The sequence below is a fragment of the Aythya ferina genome (assembly GCF_964211825.1).
Source record: "Aythya ferina genome assembly, chromosome: 2".
NCBI lineage: Eukaryota > Metazoa > Chordata > Aves > Anseriformes > Anatidae > Aythya > Aythya ferina.
In genome coordinates, this window is record NC_140297.1 from 54486801 (window position 1) to 54505079 (window position 18279).

The window sequence follows — 18279 nt, forward strand, 5'->3', positions numbered from 1 at the left end:
GAAGGAAGGAAGGAAGGAAGGAAGGAAGGAAGGAAGGAAGGAAGGAAGGAAGGAAGGAAGGAAGGAAGGAAGGAAGGAAGGAAGGAAGGAAGGAAGGAAGGAAGGAAAATACGCAGTGTACAAGTGCTTTTTTAATTCCCCCCATGTGGCTGGGTTCGCTCAGATTTAGTGAGTCTCGAATCCAATACTGGACAACCGGCGACCTCTTTCGGTCAATTAACAAAATGAGCAAGAGGACAAAAGGCTGAAAATCGTTGGTGCTGTCGCCTATCGGGATATTAAGCGAATCTGACCTCTCTTCCAACACCTCATTCATTTTATTTCCCTAGGAAAAGTCTCTATTAACTCTTGCATCACATTATTTACGCATAAAACCTTTTTTTTTTTTTTTTTTTTTTTTTTTTTTGGTCTTTTTAAGTACGGTGTTGCTTTCCAGACAGTATTTTGGAAGGTTGGAAGGTACTGTCTGAACAAAGAATGGAGAAAACAAGCCAGAGCTGATTTTAATGTTCTAAAAAAGATTTGATTTGTAAAAAAGAGCAGATTTGGAGATTCTCAGGGCAGTTCCTTGAGTGATAACATCTCCACTTGAAAACTACACTTTTCCACTTGAATTTAGACACGTGAACAGCTGATGAATTACCGGAAGGTGAACTTCAATGTTAATAACACAGGGGTTAAAAACAGCGTAATGGTTTGGCTCATCATTTCCATGGCAGACAGTATTTGTATACGCCAGTATCTGTAAGCATTATTCGTTTTACTTTGTATATGGAGCAGGCTCCTGTGATAGAAAGGCCATATATGTGCCTACATATATATTTCACCATATCCTTCTGTGTTAGGTCTCAGAAGTGCTGCAGAAAGGATGGTCACAAATTCTTGCATTGGCAATTCAAATTTTCTCCACCAAAGTTAAGCAAAACAAGACAAGCAGAGTGGGGGCAGAGTTTGCACTGGCTACAGAGCGAAAACACATGCAGTGTGCAAAATCGACTGTAGGGCTTGCTTTTTTTTTTTTTTTCTTTTTTTTTTTTTTTCCCACAGACTTATGAGGATGTTGCAATGGAAAGCATTTTCTCGCAGACTGAGGGAAAAGTTTTAAAGAGCTCAGAGAACGCTTTAGGAAGATGGGGGAGCTGCATCCACGGGCCTGGATCACCACGTGTACCGAGTGATCGTGTGCCAGAGAGCACAGGGTGCCAGAGAGTAACATCTGTGCAAGCGTGTGTGTGAGGGAAGGCTTTCAGCCCCGAAGCAGGCAGGATTGTAGAGAGGAGCCCAAAAAAGGGCACTGCCCGGGAGCTGTGCTCGTACATCCCCTCCCGCTGCCACGGGGACACAAGTACATACACAGCACTTATCCCCTAAAGAACAAAAAAAAAAAAAACACGAAACGCCCCTCACTAAGAAGTGCCCATAAACCCCAGGGACCGCCGCGGGCCCCTCCCCAGCCCCCAGCCCCCAGTGACCGCCGCGGGGCCGCGCCGAGCCCCCGCACTGCCGCCGCGGGGCGCTGCGCGGCCTCGGCGGGGCGGCAGGGAGCGGAGCGGCGCGGGGCGGGGCGGGGCGGGGGGCGGCCGTGCCGATATATGGCAGGGCCGGGCAGCGCCGCCGGACAGATGGGCGCAGAGTCGCGGGGAGCGGAGGCGGGAAGCAGCCAACAAAGAGAATAAAAAAGAAGGGAGCCGTGTTCGCTTTATTTTTATTTTTTTTTTCTTAGCCCTCTCACCCTTGCTTTTTTTTTATTTTTTTTTTTATTTTTTTTTCTAAGCATTTTTGAAACAAGTTTTCTTCAGACCGTCTGGGCTTTTTTATTATTATTATTTTGATTATTTTTATTTTTTATTTTTTTTACTTTTGGAAGCGTTTTTTTTTTTTTTTTTCAGTGTTGTGTGTGGAAAAAAAAAAAAAAGCCATCAACGTTAGTTTCAAGCCAAGTGGTTGAGGCGCTCTGCTGGGCGGAGGGGAGGGATAGGAAGGAAAAGTTGCCTTTGTTGCCAGCGAGTTCTTCTATCACCTTTATGCTACCAAAGGCCGGCGGCTGAAGAGAGAGAGAGGGGTCGGTGCGAGCGTGCTGCGGGCACCGCTTCCTCCCCTCGCGCCGGCCGGGCTGCGAGAGGCCGCTGCCTTTACCTGCCCCGCAGCTCCGGGCGAGGAGCGGCGGCCGGCGCTGCCGCCCCGAGTCCCGTGAGCGGCGCAGCCCGGGGCGCTCCCCCCGGGCCGAGCTGCGCGGGGGCGCCTCCCGGCGGCCCCGGTTGCCATGGTGCCGCGGCCCGGCGTGCTGTGGGCAGTGGCGGCGGCGGCGCTGGCGCTGCTAGGCCGTCGGGCGGCGGCCGCGCTGGCGCTGGCGGGGCCGGTGGTCCGCTGCGAGCCCTGCGACGCGCGGGCGCTGCAGCAGTGCAAGCCCCTGCAGCCCGACTGCGCCGAGCGGGTGCGGGAGCCCGGCTGCGGCTGCTGCCTCACCTGCGCCCTGCGCCTGGGGCAGCCCTGCGGGATCTACACGGAGCGCTGCGGCGCCGGCCTCAGCTGCCAGCCGCAGCGGGAGGAGGCGCGGCCGCTGCAGGCGCTGCTGGAGGGCCGCGGGCTCTGCACCAACGCCACGGGGGACGGCAAGCTGCGGGCCTTCGTGCTGCCCGGGCCACTGGCTGAAGGTAAGCGGCTGCTTCATTCTTTCTTCGGGAAGTTACAAAGTAACCACGCGCGCCGGGGAGGTCGGGCAGCCAGGGCTGGGGTCGCTTTTGAAGGAGGGATGCTCTTTTTTTAGTTTATTTTACCCCAAAGGATGAGGGAGGTGAACCTCTTGTGTCTCTTACTATCGTTATTTATTTATTTTTTTATCTTCACCCCTGGTGCTGTGAAGTAATCCTTCGCGAAAGAGGCAAAGTTGCTCTTTCTGAGAGCAGTTTGGGGGAGGGAAGGCGTTGTGTGCTCCTCGCTTGGGTCGTGAGTCTGCCCAGTTGAAGAGGAGACAGTGTAATCCTTGAGATTTGTGCCCGGTGTTCCTGGAAAGAGGGTGCGAGAAAACTAGAGAGTGTGGGCTAGCTCTTGTGCTGCAGCGTGATTACATCAGGGCAGTGATAAGCCCAGGAATTAAAAAAAAAAAAAAAAGTTATGTTTTCCTGGCCCTTGAAGGTGGTTGTTCAGAACAAAGCATTTGCACAGCAGTGTTTAAGAGGATGTTGTTTTTCCCTGCATTGCAAATAAACCTTCAGACAAACGAAGGCTTTCCCGTACCTCTTACATATCTTGTAAATGAGACGTTCACCGAGCAGGTTCTGTTTGGTTTGAAGAGGAAGGGACAGCTGGAAAAAGTTCTGTTAGCATGCATATTTGGAAACTTTAGAGGCAGGAAAAATTGGGATTCGGATCAAGAAAACTCAGCCCTGTGCAAACATTTCATTAAACTGTTTGTTAGCCAACAGCAAGTATGTTAACATTTATTTAATAGAAAAGTGTGTCAAAAGGCTTTCCACTGTTTGCATTTTTAAAAAGCCAGGAGTTTTTCTGCTAGGTTACAGGGACTCTTTGGCTGGCCTTTCCTTAGCTGAGGAAGTGGCACCAGTGTTCCAGTTAACTGGCTGCTATGAGACTAAGAGATGCCTTATTATAATTATTTATGTGCTGTTCCCAGGCTGTTCATACTTTAAATGAGCGAGAGTTCAGAGGTACTCACTGCAGTTTTAAATCTCATTGGAACATGGAACAGCTTCCTTCATCACATGAACTTGGCTTTGACTATTCATCCTTCAAATGAATTGAAAACGGAGGGAGTCTCCTCGATACGTGAGACTTGGCAGTGTTTCGTGGAGGGGCAGTGCTTTTAACAATGACTGTTAGAGGAGGGGAAAGACAGAGCTGAATGTTGGTTCCCTGATGAAAATATTTCCATTTTCAGGCTAAATAGTCAGAATGCTGAGTTCCTGTTTTTGCATTCTTGGCGCAGGAAGAATTCCTGTTTTGAAGTCAGTAGGAGCTTTGATTGCTTAAAAAGTGCAAAGTAGGTCTCTACAGCTCACATTCAAGGCATGAAGGTTGAAAATTCAGGGTGCAAAAAAGAAGTATTATGCTGAACCTGTGTGTACACATAGTACCTGCCTCCTCGTGGGTAACGCTCCAGTTTCAGCTCTAAATCTGAAGCTTGGGAACTAAGGTTGTGGCATGGTGCCCTCCCTCCCTGAGCAGGATCACACCTCCCTTTCATGTAGCTTTGTCCTGCGTTATGTGCTATACTTTTGGTCTTCACTAGAAATTGCTAGAAATCAGTGTGGATGGTGTGTATTGCAGGAACTTCTTAATGCCAACTAAAGTAGGCCACTGACTTTACAATTCAGGTTTTGGCACACAAAAGTCTGAAGTATTACTGTTCATATACAAACCTTCTAATCTGTTCTTGAAAGAGAAGAAGCAACTTTTGTAGCAGTTCTGTTTCCATTACAACAGGATGTAGAGGTACCATGGCACCAACTTTTGTAGAATTGAGTTAATGGAATATGCTTTACCATTTAAAGTGTGGCGTTATGACCATTCTGAATTCAAGTGTAAGAAATTCTGTCAATATGTGGTGGTCTATACAAACTGTGAAATGATCAGCATGCTGATTACTCAATGCACATTAAGAATACTTTCTACTTTTTTTATAGTAGGTAAACCTAAAAAAAAATGGACAGATGAGAAAACACAGTAGTCACAGTACTTATATCTAGAAGATTTAGGTTTATAACATTTTATTGTCATTTATTGCAAAATTCACTGAGAATGTGGAAAAAAAAATACCACTGTTTAAAAACAGGACATTAAACCACCAAAAATATGTTCAAATACTGCTGAGAGTCTGAGTTAAACCCACAAAAGCCAGGAAATTTAGACTTAAGACTTGAACTTCCTTAATCCATTTGCACTGGGAGTTGGATTTTCCCGGTCAATTATGTTCATTGCCAGCAGTGGCTACACTAAAACCACCAGTACCAAGATGTTAACTCTGATCCCGCCGCCTCCTCCTTGTTTTCCTCCTCGGTTCCTGTGTATGGCCAGTGCCAGGATACTGTATGTGTTGAAATAACGAGACTCAAATGAGCTATGTGAACATGGGCTTTCAGTTTTAGCACTAAATTTCTTGGCTTTTGTGGTTTTCCAGTGAGCCGTCAAGTATAATTTTAATACAGATTTTCAGGATGCTTCTTGCACATCAGTTATCATTATGTGCTCACAATGTGATTTCCTTAAAGGGAAAAAAATAAAAAATAAAAAGAGAGAGAAAAAAAGTGGCCAGCAGCCAAGGCACCAAAACGCAGCAACTAGTGGGACTTAGCTGACAGTAGCAGGAGTATCCAGACTTGAAAAATTCCATGGAGGAAATGCAGCCAGTTACAGTTACATTGCAAGAGTCTTCTAAGAGAGAAATGCTGTGTAGACAAATACCTCAGAAGGTACAGGAACGCTGGGCTTATGCAGTATTTTGGAAAAAATAATCCTGTAGTTTCCTGTAGGTTTCTCCTGTAGTTTTGTGGATGATAGTTTAATGAAAAAATATTTTTGAAACTCATAATGAAAGTAGATGTTTGTCCTGTGACACCACTACAGAATGAATGGTAATTTTTTTATCCACTACCCCAAAATATATTTTATACAACTAGAAATATTTTTGAATTTAATAGTAGAGGAATGAAAATGTGCTATTTTTTTTTTCTTTCCTGTTATGTATGTGGAATAAAACTAAGAGAGAAAAACAGCGTTAAAAATAGTTAATTAGAACCATCAAACTCAGCATGGTAGAATTTTTTATTAACGCTTTTTTTTTTTAATTTACTCTCTTGGGGAAGATGAAGAGTTGCTCTCCATCCAATAACATACTCGTGTTAGCTGTATTAAATTAAAGTTGTTTAAATCTGTTCTGGGTCAGAAGTACATGATTTGAATGCTCTGCACGACCCATGTTGGTCAGGCTGCTAACAGAGCTCTGACTCAGGGCCAGGTGCTGGCAGGGCTCCACACCTGGCAGACCTGCCTCCTCCTGCCGGGAAGGGAAACCAGCAAAAAAAAAAAATGAGGAGTGAGAAACTTGGGCGGTAGTGGTTTGCAAATAGTTTGAAATGAAGTGAACGTAAATACTTTTCAAGTGATTAGCAAGGCAGGGTGTACATTCATAGGCACCTAGCACAGGTGGTGGAATGGTATACTTGAAAGGCTCACTAGGACTGAAGAGATTTTTCAGTTAGAAAATTCACTGCAGTTCTTTACACATAGCCTATAGACTTCCTGATGCATGCAGAATACTTAATTGCTCGTGTTTTTATATAAGATTTTTGTACAGAAAAACTAAAGATGTAGAGTAGTCTAGTGGTCTGTTGCCCTTCCAGACTCAGCTGGCGGTTGACTAACTTTGTTTCTTCACTGAATTTGTTCTTTTCATAGGAAATTCCAGTGATTCAGAAGAAGACAGGAGTACCAGTAGCATAGAAAATCAGGCCATCCCAAACTCCCACAGGGTGCCAGATTTGAAATTGCATCCACCGCACATCAAAATAGATATCATCAGGAAAGAGCAAGCCAAAAATACACAGCGCTATAAAGTGGAATATGATTCACAGAGTACCGATACACTGAATTTCTCTTCCGAATCCAAACAAGAAACTGAATATGTAAGTGCTTTTATAAAAGCTAAGAGATTTCACTGCATGTATATGCCTTTGTGTGTATGTGCATGTTGTGCATTTGACAAGATAAATAAAAATGGTTATTGTTGTACCTATTTAGGGTATTCTGGCCGTTTGGCCAATACAACTGTTGGATCTGCAAATGCAGATAAGCAGCTGACCAAACAGATCATGTTCAGAAGACACAGAGGCCTAATGCACTGGTGTTTACATTGATTTTAATGTAATTTTCACTGTGTCAGCTCTTGGCAAAAAACCTTGTTTCCACATGTTTCTATGAGTGTTTTCTGTGACATGTTTAGTAGTGTCATTATTTGGTAAACTTGGTTGCAAACAGCATTATTGGGTTGCAAAACAATGGAAAAAAGGAAGACGTTTGACGTTCAGTGTGGTGGTATTGTGTTCATACTCCATGAAGCAAATCAAGGGGGATGACTTAGCTTCAGCTGAAACTAAGTCTCAAGTCATTATTTCTATGACGTGCTGAACACCACCTCCACTTGCAGTAGTTGTTTAGTGCCACTGCATAAATGTAATGGTTCACAGCACACAAGCTGCTATTGCTTCCAGCTTACTGTGCCCAGTAGAAAGAGTATTTGCAGGGCAGCCAGAATGTGGTGAATCTGATGGGACAATAATTCCTGTTTGTGCATTTCTTGACTGCTGGCATGGTGGTTATCCTTGTGCCTGTGCCAGCTGACTTAAAAATATGGATGGATATATTTTGGCATCTCATCAAAACAGTTGTGGTGAAACCAGACAAGGCTTCCTACCTGCAAGAGAAGGTTTTGAGACCTGTGAGGTGGAAAGCTGTGTCTGAAGAGTGTGTGGCCTCCAAGTTAACACAGTTGTTTGTTCAGTTTGTCATTGATGTCCAGCTGTCTAGTAAAAACACTTAAGTATCCAAGTTTTAGCATGCCTTCTTCCCCAAAACTTGAAATAAACCTCTTCCAGTAAAATAATGAGCGTTTGTAGCTCTGAGGAAATAGGGTTCTGGCCTTAACTAGGATAAATGTTTCACGTACATGATAATCAGGCCCTGTGTGTAAAGGCACACTGATTTACTAAATCTGCGTATATCTGTAGGAACTGGAACCAGAACCAGGTCCATTTGAGGCAGGTACCTCTGCAAGCAAATGCCATTATGCCCATGTCTACGTCTTAGCTTTAATATTCATCCTTTTACTTTTGAAACCTACTTCAAGATAATAGTTAAAAAAGGCTGTTGCTCTTTTTGTAGGCCTAACTCAAAACTAACTCCAAAACTAACTCAAAAAATCTTTGTGTGTGTTATTTGTAGTTGGTGTCTGAACCATTTATTTAAGGAGTTGCCAATAAGAGCACCAATTTAAATAGCTTGTTTAGAGCTTGTGAGATTGATACTGAACAAAAATGTATGAAAGCAGCAAGGAAGATCTTTGCTTACCAAAAATTTATTTTTTAAACTTCAGCAGAGCTGTGGAGTCTGTATGCTTTCAGACACTCACATGAAAGGCACTTCATATCAACAAACTTAACATTTATGCTTGCAAGTAGTAATACATTACTTCACTAATTAAGAATTGTACTAGTGGGTCTTTGTGTTGATAGAACAACTTAAATGTTTTAAACCCCTGCAACTGTGAAAAAGAACTTTTTGGGGTGTCTATTGAAGAATCAGGCTAGTGAATTGAGTCAGTAATGTGCTCAGAGCAGCATGTAGCTAAACACAGAGTATGTAGAGGCTGTGATTCTTGAATTCTGATCCTTCTGCTGATACTGGCTCCCTTCTTGGCCTCTGGCAAAACTTGAACTCTTCCACTCCTGGATTTCTGGCTGTAAAATTGGTCTGGTAACATTTTATACTGTACCCTAAAGGCCTGCAATGAGAAACAATTAGTTTGGTGTTTGAGACATGCTTTTAGAAGTGGTTCTGGAAGTTTTTATGTCATTGTATTAGAGCTAATCCACACTACACCATTGTCTTCCTTTTGCATATGGAGAAACTGGTGCAAAAAGTTATGTACTTATCTACCGAAAATGCTGTGTGCAACCATTCATTTGCATGGGTGCATACATTTGGTCCAGCTGAAATTTGGAATTGTTGTCCAAAGTTCCAATATATTTATAAAGGCATATACAGTATGCCAAACTGCGTGTTTTCAATTTAATCCATTGCATTCAAGTCTTTAAATCTAGCAGAATCACAGAAATAAAATGACGTTAGTGAAGATTTACAAAGCAGTTTGTTCTCAATTGTCTGCTTTCTTTTCCCACTTGGTGAGGATCAGCTTTTCACAATATATGTTATATATGACTGATTTACGTAATGGTCAAGTCTTCCTTACAGCTGTAATTTCAGCTGGAAATGTTAGTCTGTTTGCAAGCATGGCATAGGGCCTTCAGTGCTTAGAAATCAGTTTTGTCTTGAATAATGTCAGAATTTCATCTGTGATTGTTTTGCTTTTTGACATTTCTTTTAATAGATTTGTTTTTGTGATTCTTACCCTTTGCAGATTTATTAACTCTTCTGTGAAGAACAGGATTTGTAAATGAAATTTCATATATGTTTTTTCAAATGTGCTCACTAACAGGGTCCTTGTCGTAGAGAAATGGAAGACACTTTAAATCACCTAAAGATCCTGAATGTCCTGAGTCCCAGGGGTTTCCATATTCCAAATTGTGACAAGAAAGGGTTCTACAAGAAAAAGCAAGTAAGTACAGTGTCTTGAGCATTTCAGTGAATACATTTCACTTATTCTGTGTTGCTGTTGAAGGATCTTGCCAGCAAAGTGCATTATATATATATTTTATATATCACTTTAAAAAGAAGCTAGTTTAATCCCAATTTTAGGTCCTGATCTGATACTGTTGAACTTTGTCAAATGGGGATAATGTTTTTATTTTCTGTTGGTTATGACAGCAGATTAATTTGAGAAACTTCCAACTTAATCACACACAGGTTGGCCAGTGTCCTAGATACTAATGCCCTTCAGTTTAAAAAAAGCAATGCCTCTGTAATAACCCACAGAGCTAAATGTTGCAGTTGCCATATGACTGCAATAGATCAATGCTTTGAATTGTAAATAGATGCTTGAAAGTTCCTAGAAGAACTGTGTTGGTTTATATTACAAAAAGCAATTTGAGAAAAGCATGTGTCTGTCCTTTATGCACTACACAGATCATTTCCAAAATCCAGGTCATGTTATCATGGAAGTTATACATCTAGTAGTTATTCTGTAGCAAGGTTGGCTCCTCAGCCCACTCCTCTTTTTTTCCTCCTCTTTTTTTTTTTTTCTCTCTTTGCAAATGCAGACCTATGTGGAAGGTATATACATGTATGCAATACATTCATGCTCTAAAGCAGCATTCTCCATTTGGTACTACCCTTGAAGCTTATTCAAGAACTTGCAGAATTGCAAGACATAACATTTTTTCTTTGTATGCACATTTCATCTAATACAATTGTTTAGATAGTGACCTATCTCCAAATGTATTTCTTGTTATAGTTCCAAAATTTTCAGAATTCAAAAAAGTCCTTCAGATTTCCTTCAAGGCAAACTCTGTAAGGACAGATCTTGTTTGTAGACTATCTTGTTTTTCACATTTGGGTTTACAGAAGTCAGCCTCTTTATGTCTGGTAACCAAGAGTGGCTGACTTAGTGCATTACTGCATAATAGTTCGTTAGTTAGAAGTGAGAGATCAACCTCAGAAGAGGCAACCTTATTTTAAGAGCGGTATCTCCCCATTGTTTGGCTTCCAGCTTTCTTAGAAACAGTCTTAACCTTTCAGGTATTCCCTGGAGCTCTGCAATGAGCTGGCAGTGTCAGGTAGGCTGTTTGAAATAGGGGTGAGGTTTCCAGTGTTCTGACCTTGGCTGCACACTGCCAAATTTGTATTACTTCCAAGCTTTTCCCAGGCAGGTGGTGGTAACTCCCAAGCAGGGTGAGTTTCTTTTTCTTTAGTTTTGAGAACCCACTGTCAATTCATGTCTCACTGCATGTAAATTAGCAGACAGCAGGGCTCAAATCCCAGTCTGCATTCATTCAGGAAATGCCACAGACTGCTGTGTGAACTACTCTGTGGAGCAAGGCAAGGACTGTTTTGTGGCTGTGCCATAGAAGTATTTGCTTAGCTACTTCAGAACAGCATGTCATGTAACTGCACTGAAGATATGCAAGCATCTTGCAGTACTTACCCTCCTCTAGGTATTACAGAAGACCACAGATTGGTATTTACTTTGTTCAGTAGATGTTCCTCTCATCTGTCTTTAGACTTCAAAGTTTTAGCTTTGTCAGCAAAAATGCGGTGGTTTGCACACTGTCCCTAGTGTGTATATATGGTAAATCAGATCCACAGTGAGCACATACTAAAGTGCCTCACTGTACAGTCATGGTTCTCTAACTGAGGCAGAAAAAAAAATACGGAGGGGGAAAAATATGGATAGTCTTTTTATGGATACTCTTTTCTAGTCTTAATTCCTAGAAGTTCATTTACTAAAGTAAGGTGTTGGTACAGAGCAAAGACAAGCGTCTGCACAGCATGTAGTCTCCATGTTATCTGGAAACTTTCAAGCTGCTTTAGAAAAGGTTGATATGCTATGTGCAACAGCCCCTCTGGTCAGAAAACATAGATGTTGAAGGAGCACTTTCATACTTGGCCAGTCTTGGCAAGCACTGTGCCAATTTGCACTGCTCCAAGTAGTTTCATGATAGTTTGGGACAGCTCAGAATCTTGTAAGAGATGCCTGAAAATTGAGTCCATATCAGTAAATACAATATGTGTAATGTAGTTTGGGTGCTCTTCCTTAAAATGAATCTTAATCAACCCCTGGCACAAGCCTTCACAGATAGGGCTTACAGAGAGAGGCTGCTTCTCACACTTAGAAAATATAAGACAAAAATAATGTATTTGAGTTACCTTTGTATAATTATCTCCTAGAAAAAAAAAAAAAGCATCCTTTTTATAAGTGAATGAGTCCTGGTCAGATTGAATCCACTCTCTGCAAGACAGTACAGCAATATCATTTGTTTTTTTTTTCTTTTTGGAGGATCAAAATGAAGGCCTGATTTTGGGAATTGCAGGTGTATTAATTTCCTTCTTTGCTATTATTTGTTCAATCTGTAATTCAATTTTGTCATGACAACAAAATTCGGAAAAAAATGTGTTAGGAAACAGTAAATCCATTGCAAAAAAGGAGCATTTTGAGCACTTTTAATTCTGGAAATGAATGCTAAAAGCACTGCCTAGGATGTTCATGTATATAGAGGTATGATGGTAGGAATCAGGTAAATTATGATTACTCTGGAAACCATGAAAACTCATTCAGGAGGTACTTTGTGTTTTAGTATATTCTGCCTTCCTGGTCACCTGCTCTTGCAGTCGAGTTGAAAGCAATTATTTTTCTTGATATTTGTGGACATCTAGAGAGATTTTTCAGAAGTAACTATAGAGAGTAATTTGCATATGAGCAACAATTTCAAGAACTTAAATTCATCTGTCAAGGTATAACATGAAAATAACTTAAGACCTTGTGTTTATATATAAACTTTGTTAAAATCAAACATTATAAAATTTAGATTTCTTTATCTTAATAAATCACACACATTAGCTTACACTATTCAAGTATGGTGTATATATAGGTATAGTTACATGAACTAGGTTAATACAGGCATGGTTTTGCCTCAGGCATGCGAAGAAAGTTTTGATGGAATTATAATTATTGCCCCATATTTGTATACCAGAACCAGATATTCCTAAATGTGAGCTGGCATTGTTCCACTGAAAACAACTGGGCTTGGCAAGAACCAGCATGGCCTGAGGTGTATGTCAAGGCTGTCTGCACTCTGCTTCAGGAGACCATGGTTGTAGCTCCATGGAGACCTCTGAGCTGATCAGGAATTCAGCAGGATACCATATGCTTTGCTGTGCCCCACAAATGCCTCTGTGGCACTTCTTTGTGGAGGGGAGAGGGGCAGGTGGCATGGGGCTGGCAGCTGGTACTTCTATCAGAAGTAATTATTGACTGCACTGCTTGGGCAGTTTTCCAGCTTTTTGGACTTCTGAAGTCATACAGAAAAGCCTTGAAATTTGTGTGCAGTGTAAAATTCAGAAGAGTGAATACTTTTATCTAAACTTTTTTTCCATATGAATTGTCCAGTATTTCAGTATGGAATGCAAGCTAGCTGTTTCAGGGTAAAAAGCATCACTTTTGAATCAGAAGCACTTTAGTATTGACAGTATGGATGATCAGGTAGTACAAAATAACAGACTGCAAGAGGTAATTTTTCTCGTTTCTTCAGTGACATTTTAGCTGTAAAGCTCTAGCCCAAATAATCCAAGGGTTTCATTTTTTATTTCTTCTAGACAACCTGTTTGGGAAAAAATAGCCATTAGTTTCTGCAGACTGTGCTATAGTTAATTCCAAAAATTGATTATGCAACTGTAAAATGCAATCAAAACCACCAACAACACGCGATAACTTTAATTGATCATTTGTTTTGACAGTGATGCAAGCCTATGAATCAGTCAGAGTTGTGTAACATACTTCATATAGTACTTCTAAAAGGGGAGGCTGTGTTACTATTATTAGTAGAAGTGTAGTTTCATGACCGGAAAAACAGGCCAACAGCCAGAAACCCCGTGCTTTAATTCAGGCCCCATCTGTGCCTCTACTCTTGGGAAAAACAACTCCATAACTGCTGCCTCATTTTCCTTATCTGTAAAACGTAAATCATGCAAAAGCAACTGTTTATGAATTACTCAAAACTGAGCATGAAGGATTTAGTGTGCTAAATGTGAATACCTCTTAAGGTAGAATCCAGTCCACTTACCACCAAAATTTAAGAAACACATCCTCTTGGTGTTGGTGAACTTAGAACAGGCATTCTCAGAAATCGTGAAGAGCACATACAAGTACTAGTCTGGACTTTGAAACAATAAATGATTCTAAAATTTACATTGCTTTTATATTTAAAGATTTGATGCAGGGAAACAACTGACCGAGTGACTAGAATTCAAACACAAGCTAATCATGTAGTTTAGCAAATTATTAATGTAGCTGTCCTCTCAGTAGGCTTGAAATTCTTCATCCTCTCCTATAAAAGCTGATATTCTTCAAGTTAATTTTGTCATCCCACTGGCAGGATTGCCATTCATTTCCATACAGCTAATGCAGAAGGACTGCAGATTCAAAGAGAAGGCATTGTATTATTTCTTCATTAGACTTCCTACTCAAAAATATGTCACAAGGCTAGATTAATTTTCAGTTATGGTGATTAATGTTATTTATTTATATATTTACAAATAAAATAAGCAAGCTGGAAACTTGGGTTTCTGCCAAGACAGTATGTTCAGTGATTGGTGTCTAATGTGTGATCTGCTCTCATCTCTCTTTCACAGCTTCCTAGTGAGAACTGTCTACACTAATCTCTGCTGCCACAAATTAATTGGCTCAGGGACCAACCTGCTGCTGCAGGCAGTCCCAGGAGTGGCCCATATTCACACTTCTTTCTGACATATTGCCCTTTCACCTGAGGTCCTAAACTAGACATCAAAGGGTCAGGCACTTTGTGCAACATGTAAAGCCTAACATTTACTTGATATTTCCTCATGTACCTGTGCTTGGGAAAGACACTTAGCTTTGTGGGCCATTGACAAGGGACAGTAAGACGTATGAAACTCTGGAGAGCAATGCAATGGAGTGATAGTAGCAAAGTTTAACTACCTGGTGGCAAAGCCACAGCTGGTACCCAGTGTAAACTTCTGAAATACCTGAATTGCTCTGATGTCAACTCAGAGCTCATTTACTTTGTTTGTATGATAGCTTTTACAGTATTGAGGAACATATGTGGCTTCACCGTGTCTAGTCTGTTCTTCCTCCACATGATGGAACAACAGATGAAACACTAATATTTGAAAAACTCTCTTGGAGTCAGAATTCCTTCTGTCCTGACTAAATGACCTTCTCTGTTAGCATTTGCAGTGAATCCTCCATCATCAAATCTCAGAAACTTCTGTTGTGCCATACTGGAGGCTATGTCTTAGCAAGGAGGTTGACCATTGCAAAACTGTGCTGCGGAGGCATGTGCCTTTTGAGGGAGTGAAAACCTTGCAGTGTTCCAGCAATACTGTTAGGCTGAACTGTGACCAGGATTACACACCAAACGTAACCTGCAGCATCTCTTCTCCTTTAGTTTAGCTTTTACCATTTTTCGTTTCTTGGAGAGACCATTACTTAGTACATGACAGACTTTTTAAATCTACTTTTACTGCATTACTATTTCTAAAGAAGTTCAGCATCTTTGCTTGTTTAATGATAGTTTCAGGTTGGTCACTTTTGTTAATAAATTCCAATAAGCATCTGATTTCTAACATTGATGTAGGTCATAGACTAATATACAAGCAAAGTCATTTATAGCAAAATAGACATGTAAAGTTCTAGTACACCTATCAGTTGTTGAAGTGATAACTACATTAGAGAGGGATTATGTATATGTTAATAAATGTCAATGACAGTATTGAAATTCTTCCAGCAAACAGGTGCAAACCAAGGGTATTTATTGCTGCAAGAGCTGTCTTTGACCTGTGCTTTAGTGTAAAACAAATCTGTTGACTTTCTTTTCCAAAGATGGGTCTCAGTCGTCAGTCTGTGCTGTTTTAAGTAGTCCTGGTATTCAATAGACAAAAACTGTGCTGCCTAATTCTGCTGTTTTCTGCTAATTCTCAGAGCAGTTTTATTATGGAATAATTAGATCCAAAGTGCTTGATGGGCAGGCTATTAGACTACTTTTTATTGTAATACTTTGTAGTGGTGTTAAATCTTCAATTTAATTCAAGCAATTCTATCAAATCTTCTGTTTGGTTCTATATATGGCTAGGATATAGCAGTGCAGATATCAAACAAGCAGGAATCCCTACTGTATAATGCTAAGAGTAGAATAAAACAAAAATTATGCTAATTAGGTCCTCCATTCTGTTTCAGTGTCGTCCATCCAAAGGCCGAAAAAGAGGTTATTGCTGGTGCGTGGATAAATATGGACAACCGCTTCCTGGATATGATGGCAAGGGAAAAGGAGACGTCCACTGCTATAACTTGGAAAGCAAATGAGGGCTGGATGCCAGCTCTTCTGGCATCTGTGTGTGGCAGCTGGACCGAGCAGAGGCCTTCGTGGGGCTGGGCAAACACCATGTACTGCATTGCACAAAGAGTTTATGAGCACTGCCTCCTGTGGCAGTTAGGGGAGTAGAGGCCTCTATGGACTCTGCAGCTGCACCCTGCCACTAAAACATGTTGGGCTTTCTACAGAATATGTAGGGAGCTCTGAATTCCCCTGTCAACCTGCACTATCGATACCCAGAGAGAAAGAAAAACACAAGGCACTTCAGAATGGATTCAGGGAGTCTCCACTGACTTTTTAAAGAACGGCCTGTGACCAATTTGATCCCAAAAGATTCTGTTTTTTATTTTAAATAATTTATAAATTGTAAACTTGTAGAGTTGTTAAAGCAAAACAAAAACGCACACATACACACAAAAACAACCCACAAGGATTTAAAGGCTAAGGTTAAGCTTTTTTTTTACAGGTCTGATGGGAATCTTCACGGGTAAAAAGTTTTATAAAAATCTCAAAGAACTTTTTAAGAAACATATTTCTAAAATAAATACATGACTATTTTTTTCTGTAAAATATATTATGAATATTCTGTTAGTCTGTAATATAATTGTTTTTAAATAAACTTTATTTAAATGTAACATGTGAATACCAAATATTACACGATAATTCTAGTGTATACTTCTGTATGCAAAGAAAAAGTAAACGTATGGGATGCTTTACAAATATGTATAGATCCATATGCATAAACACTGACCTGTTCTAGGTAACAGAAATGAATTTGTGGAGTGAAGGAGGTGTTTCCAGAAGAGATTAAGTTTCATTATTTGATGTAGGTACAAATATTCTGATAATCTTTTAAATTCTTTTTAATTATTTTACTTTTAATGTACCCATCACTGAATTATACCACTGGAATGAGTAACAGTTGCACTGAAGCTCTCTGTAAAACATTCTTCTATCTGTCCTTTGCTTCATTTAGTGCAACAGAGCTTAAATTTCCTGTTTCCTTCATGCTAACATAGAATATTCATGGACAAAAAATTTCCATTACAGTACCAGCCTTTCTATTTGCTTATTTATTTTTAAAAGCTGTATCTATTCTATGTGGTCTTCATATACTCTGCCAAAGTATGCATTCTGTATGAGGATCTTTTGTTTAAAACAATGCGAAGAAGATGGGAGGATTGTGGGCCTCCACAATTGTTGAGACCTGTGTGCTTCACTTATGCTACACACAATTGTTGCTTCCTTTGACTTTGGTAGAAATTATTTGCCTGCATCAAAGCATTAAATAAGATCCATAGGATTTAAATATTTAAATTGTCTGCTAAGATATGTCATTTTAATATGAAGATAAGTGTAATGCTGTTACATAAGGAAGTCTTTGGCAGCATTTTTTTTTTAGGCTGATTGTTTATTGAACTTCATGACAAATTCTGTATGACAGTGAAATCTGGATAAGGAAAGGTGGCCTGTGAAATGTAACATCTCTCTGGAAAGTAATGCCATATTTTGTATATGTATTTATTTATATATTTTATATAAATATTTTATATATTTATATAAATATATAATATATTCTTATATGTGTCACTATAAATGTTTGATGTCACTGTAGAAAAAAGAACCAGCAACACTGTAATTTCCTGTTGGGTTGGGAATTCGATGGAGAGTGATAGCAGTACTCTCATGCAGCTTTCCAGCCATTGGAAACAGTGGTTGTGCTGATGGAGGGGAGACCATGGAGTCAAGGAGCCTGTTCCTCTCCCACCCTGTGAGTTATAGCCACCTGTGTTTCCTGCAATGGCATATGTCTTGAAATTTTATTGTGGAAAGATTTGGATATGCAGCTTGCAGGATTAAGGTAGCTGATCACTATAAATCAAATGTTTAATGCCTTACCCTGAAATGTAGCCCTGTGTGTATTCTGTGCATATTTCTAATTTATATCTAATGAAATAGGTTCACATTGTTAAAACTGAAATTTTAAACCTAAAAGTAATAAGAAAAAGTGTATGTGAGGTGGTGCTTAGTTCAGGTTGATACAGACTTCCTGACAGATAGTTACAGAAAGCTTTGTGAGTTGAAGATTTATTGCAATATTTTTACTGCTAATGCAAATGTAATGCCTGCAAATATTTGTTGGCAAATTAAAATAAATAAATGCTGACTTTTTTTTTTAATTGTACACCAGTTTATTTCAAATAGTTTCACATGGGGAATAAAATTATATATTTTTTATTTTATTTATATATTTTATTTATATATATTTATATATTTGGGCACATAATATGCAAAAACTAACATTGGGGTCACAAAAGTATGTTATGAGTATTTCACTTTTTTTTTTCCTTCACTATTTCATGAGCCTTCTCATAAAAGAAAATGACCTCTCACCAAGGAGGTGGACAGCTGCCTTCCAAACTACATTTGGGAAATCAAGAAATGTTTTAACAGGCTATGGCAGCATTTCTGATTTGTGTTTTTCATTAAAATTATAGCTCTTTATTAAAAATCAAGAAAGACG

At 40.0% G+C, this 18279-nt stretch overlaps 1 protein-coding gene across 1 annotated transcript; it reads left to right on the top strand.

Annotated features, from left to right (window-relative positions):
- Positions 1 to 1622: 1622 nt before the first annotated feature.
- On the top strand, positions 1623 to 17931 carry IGFBP3 (insulin like growth factor binding protein 3). Its single transcript, XM_084510001.1, has 4 exons — positions 1623 to 2654; positions 6415 to 6641; positions 9230 to 9349; positions 15620 to 17931. Exons 1-4 carry the CDS (start codon positions 2264 to 2266, stop codon positions 15743 to 15745), a joined length of 864 nt encoding a protein of 287 aa, XP_084366127.1. The 5' UTR covers positions 1623 to 2263; the 3' UTR covers positions 15746 to 17931.
- The last annotated feature ends 348 nt before the right edge of the window (positions 17932 to 18279 follow it).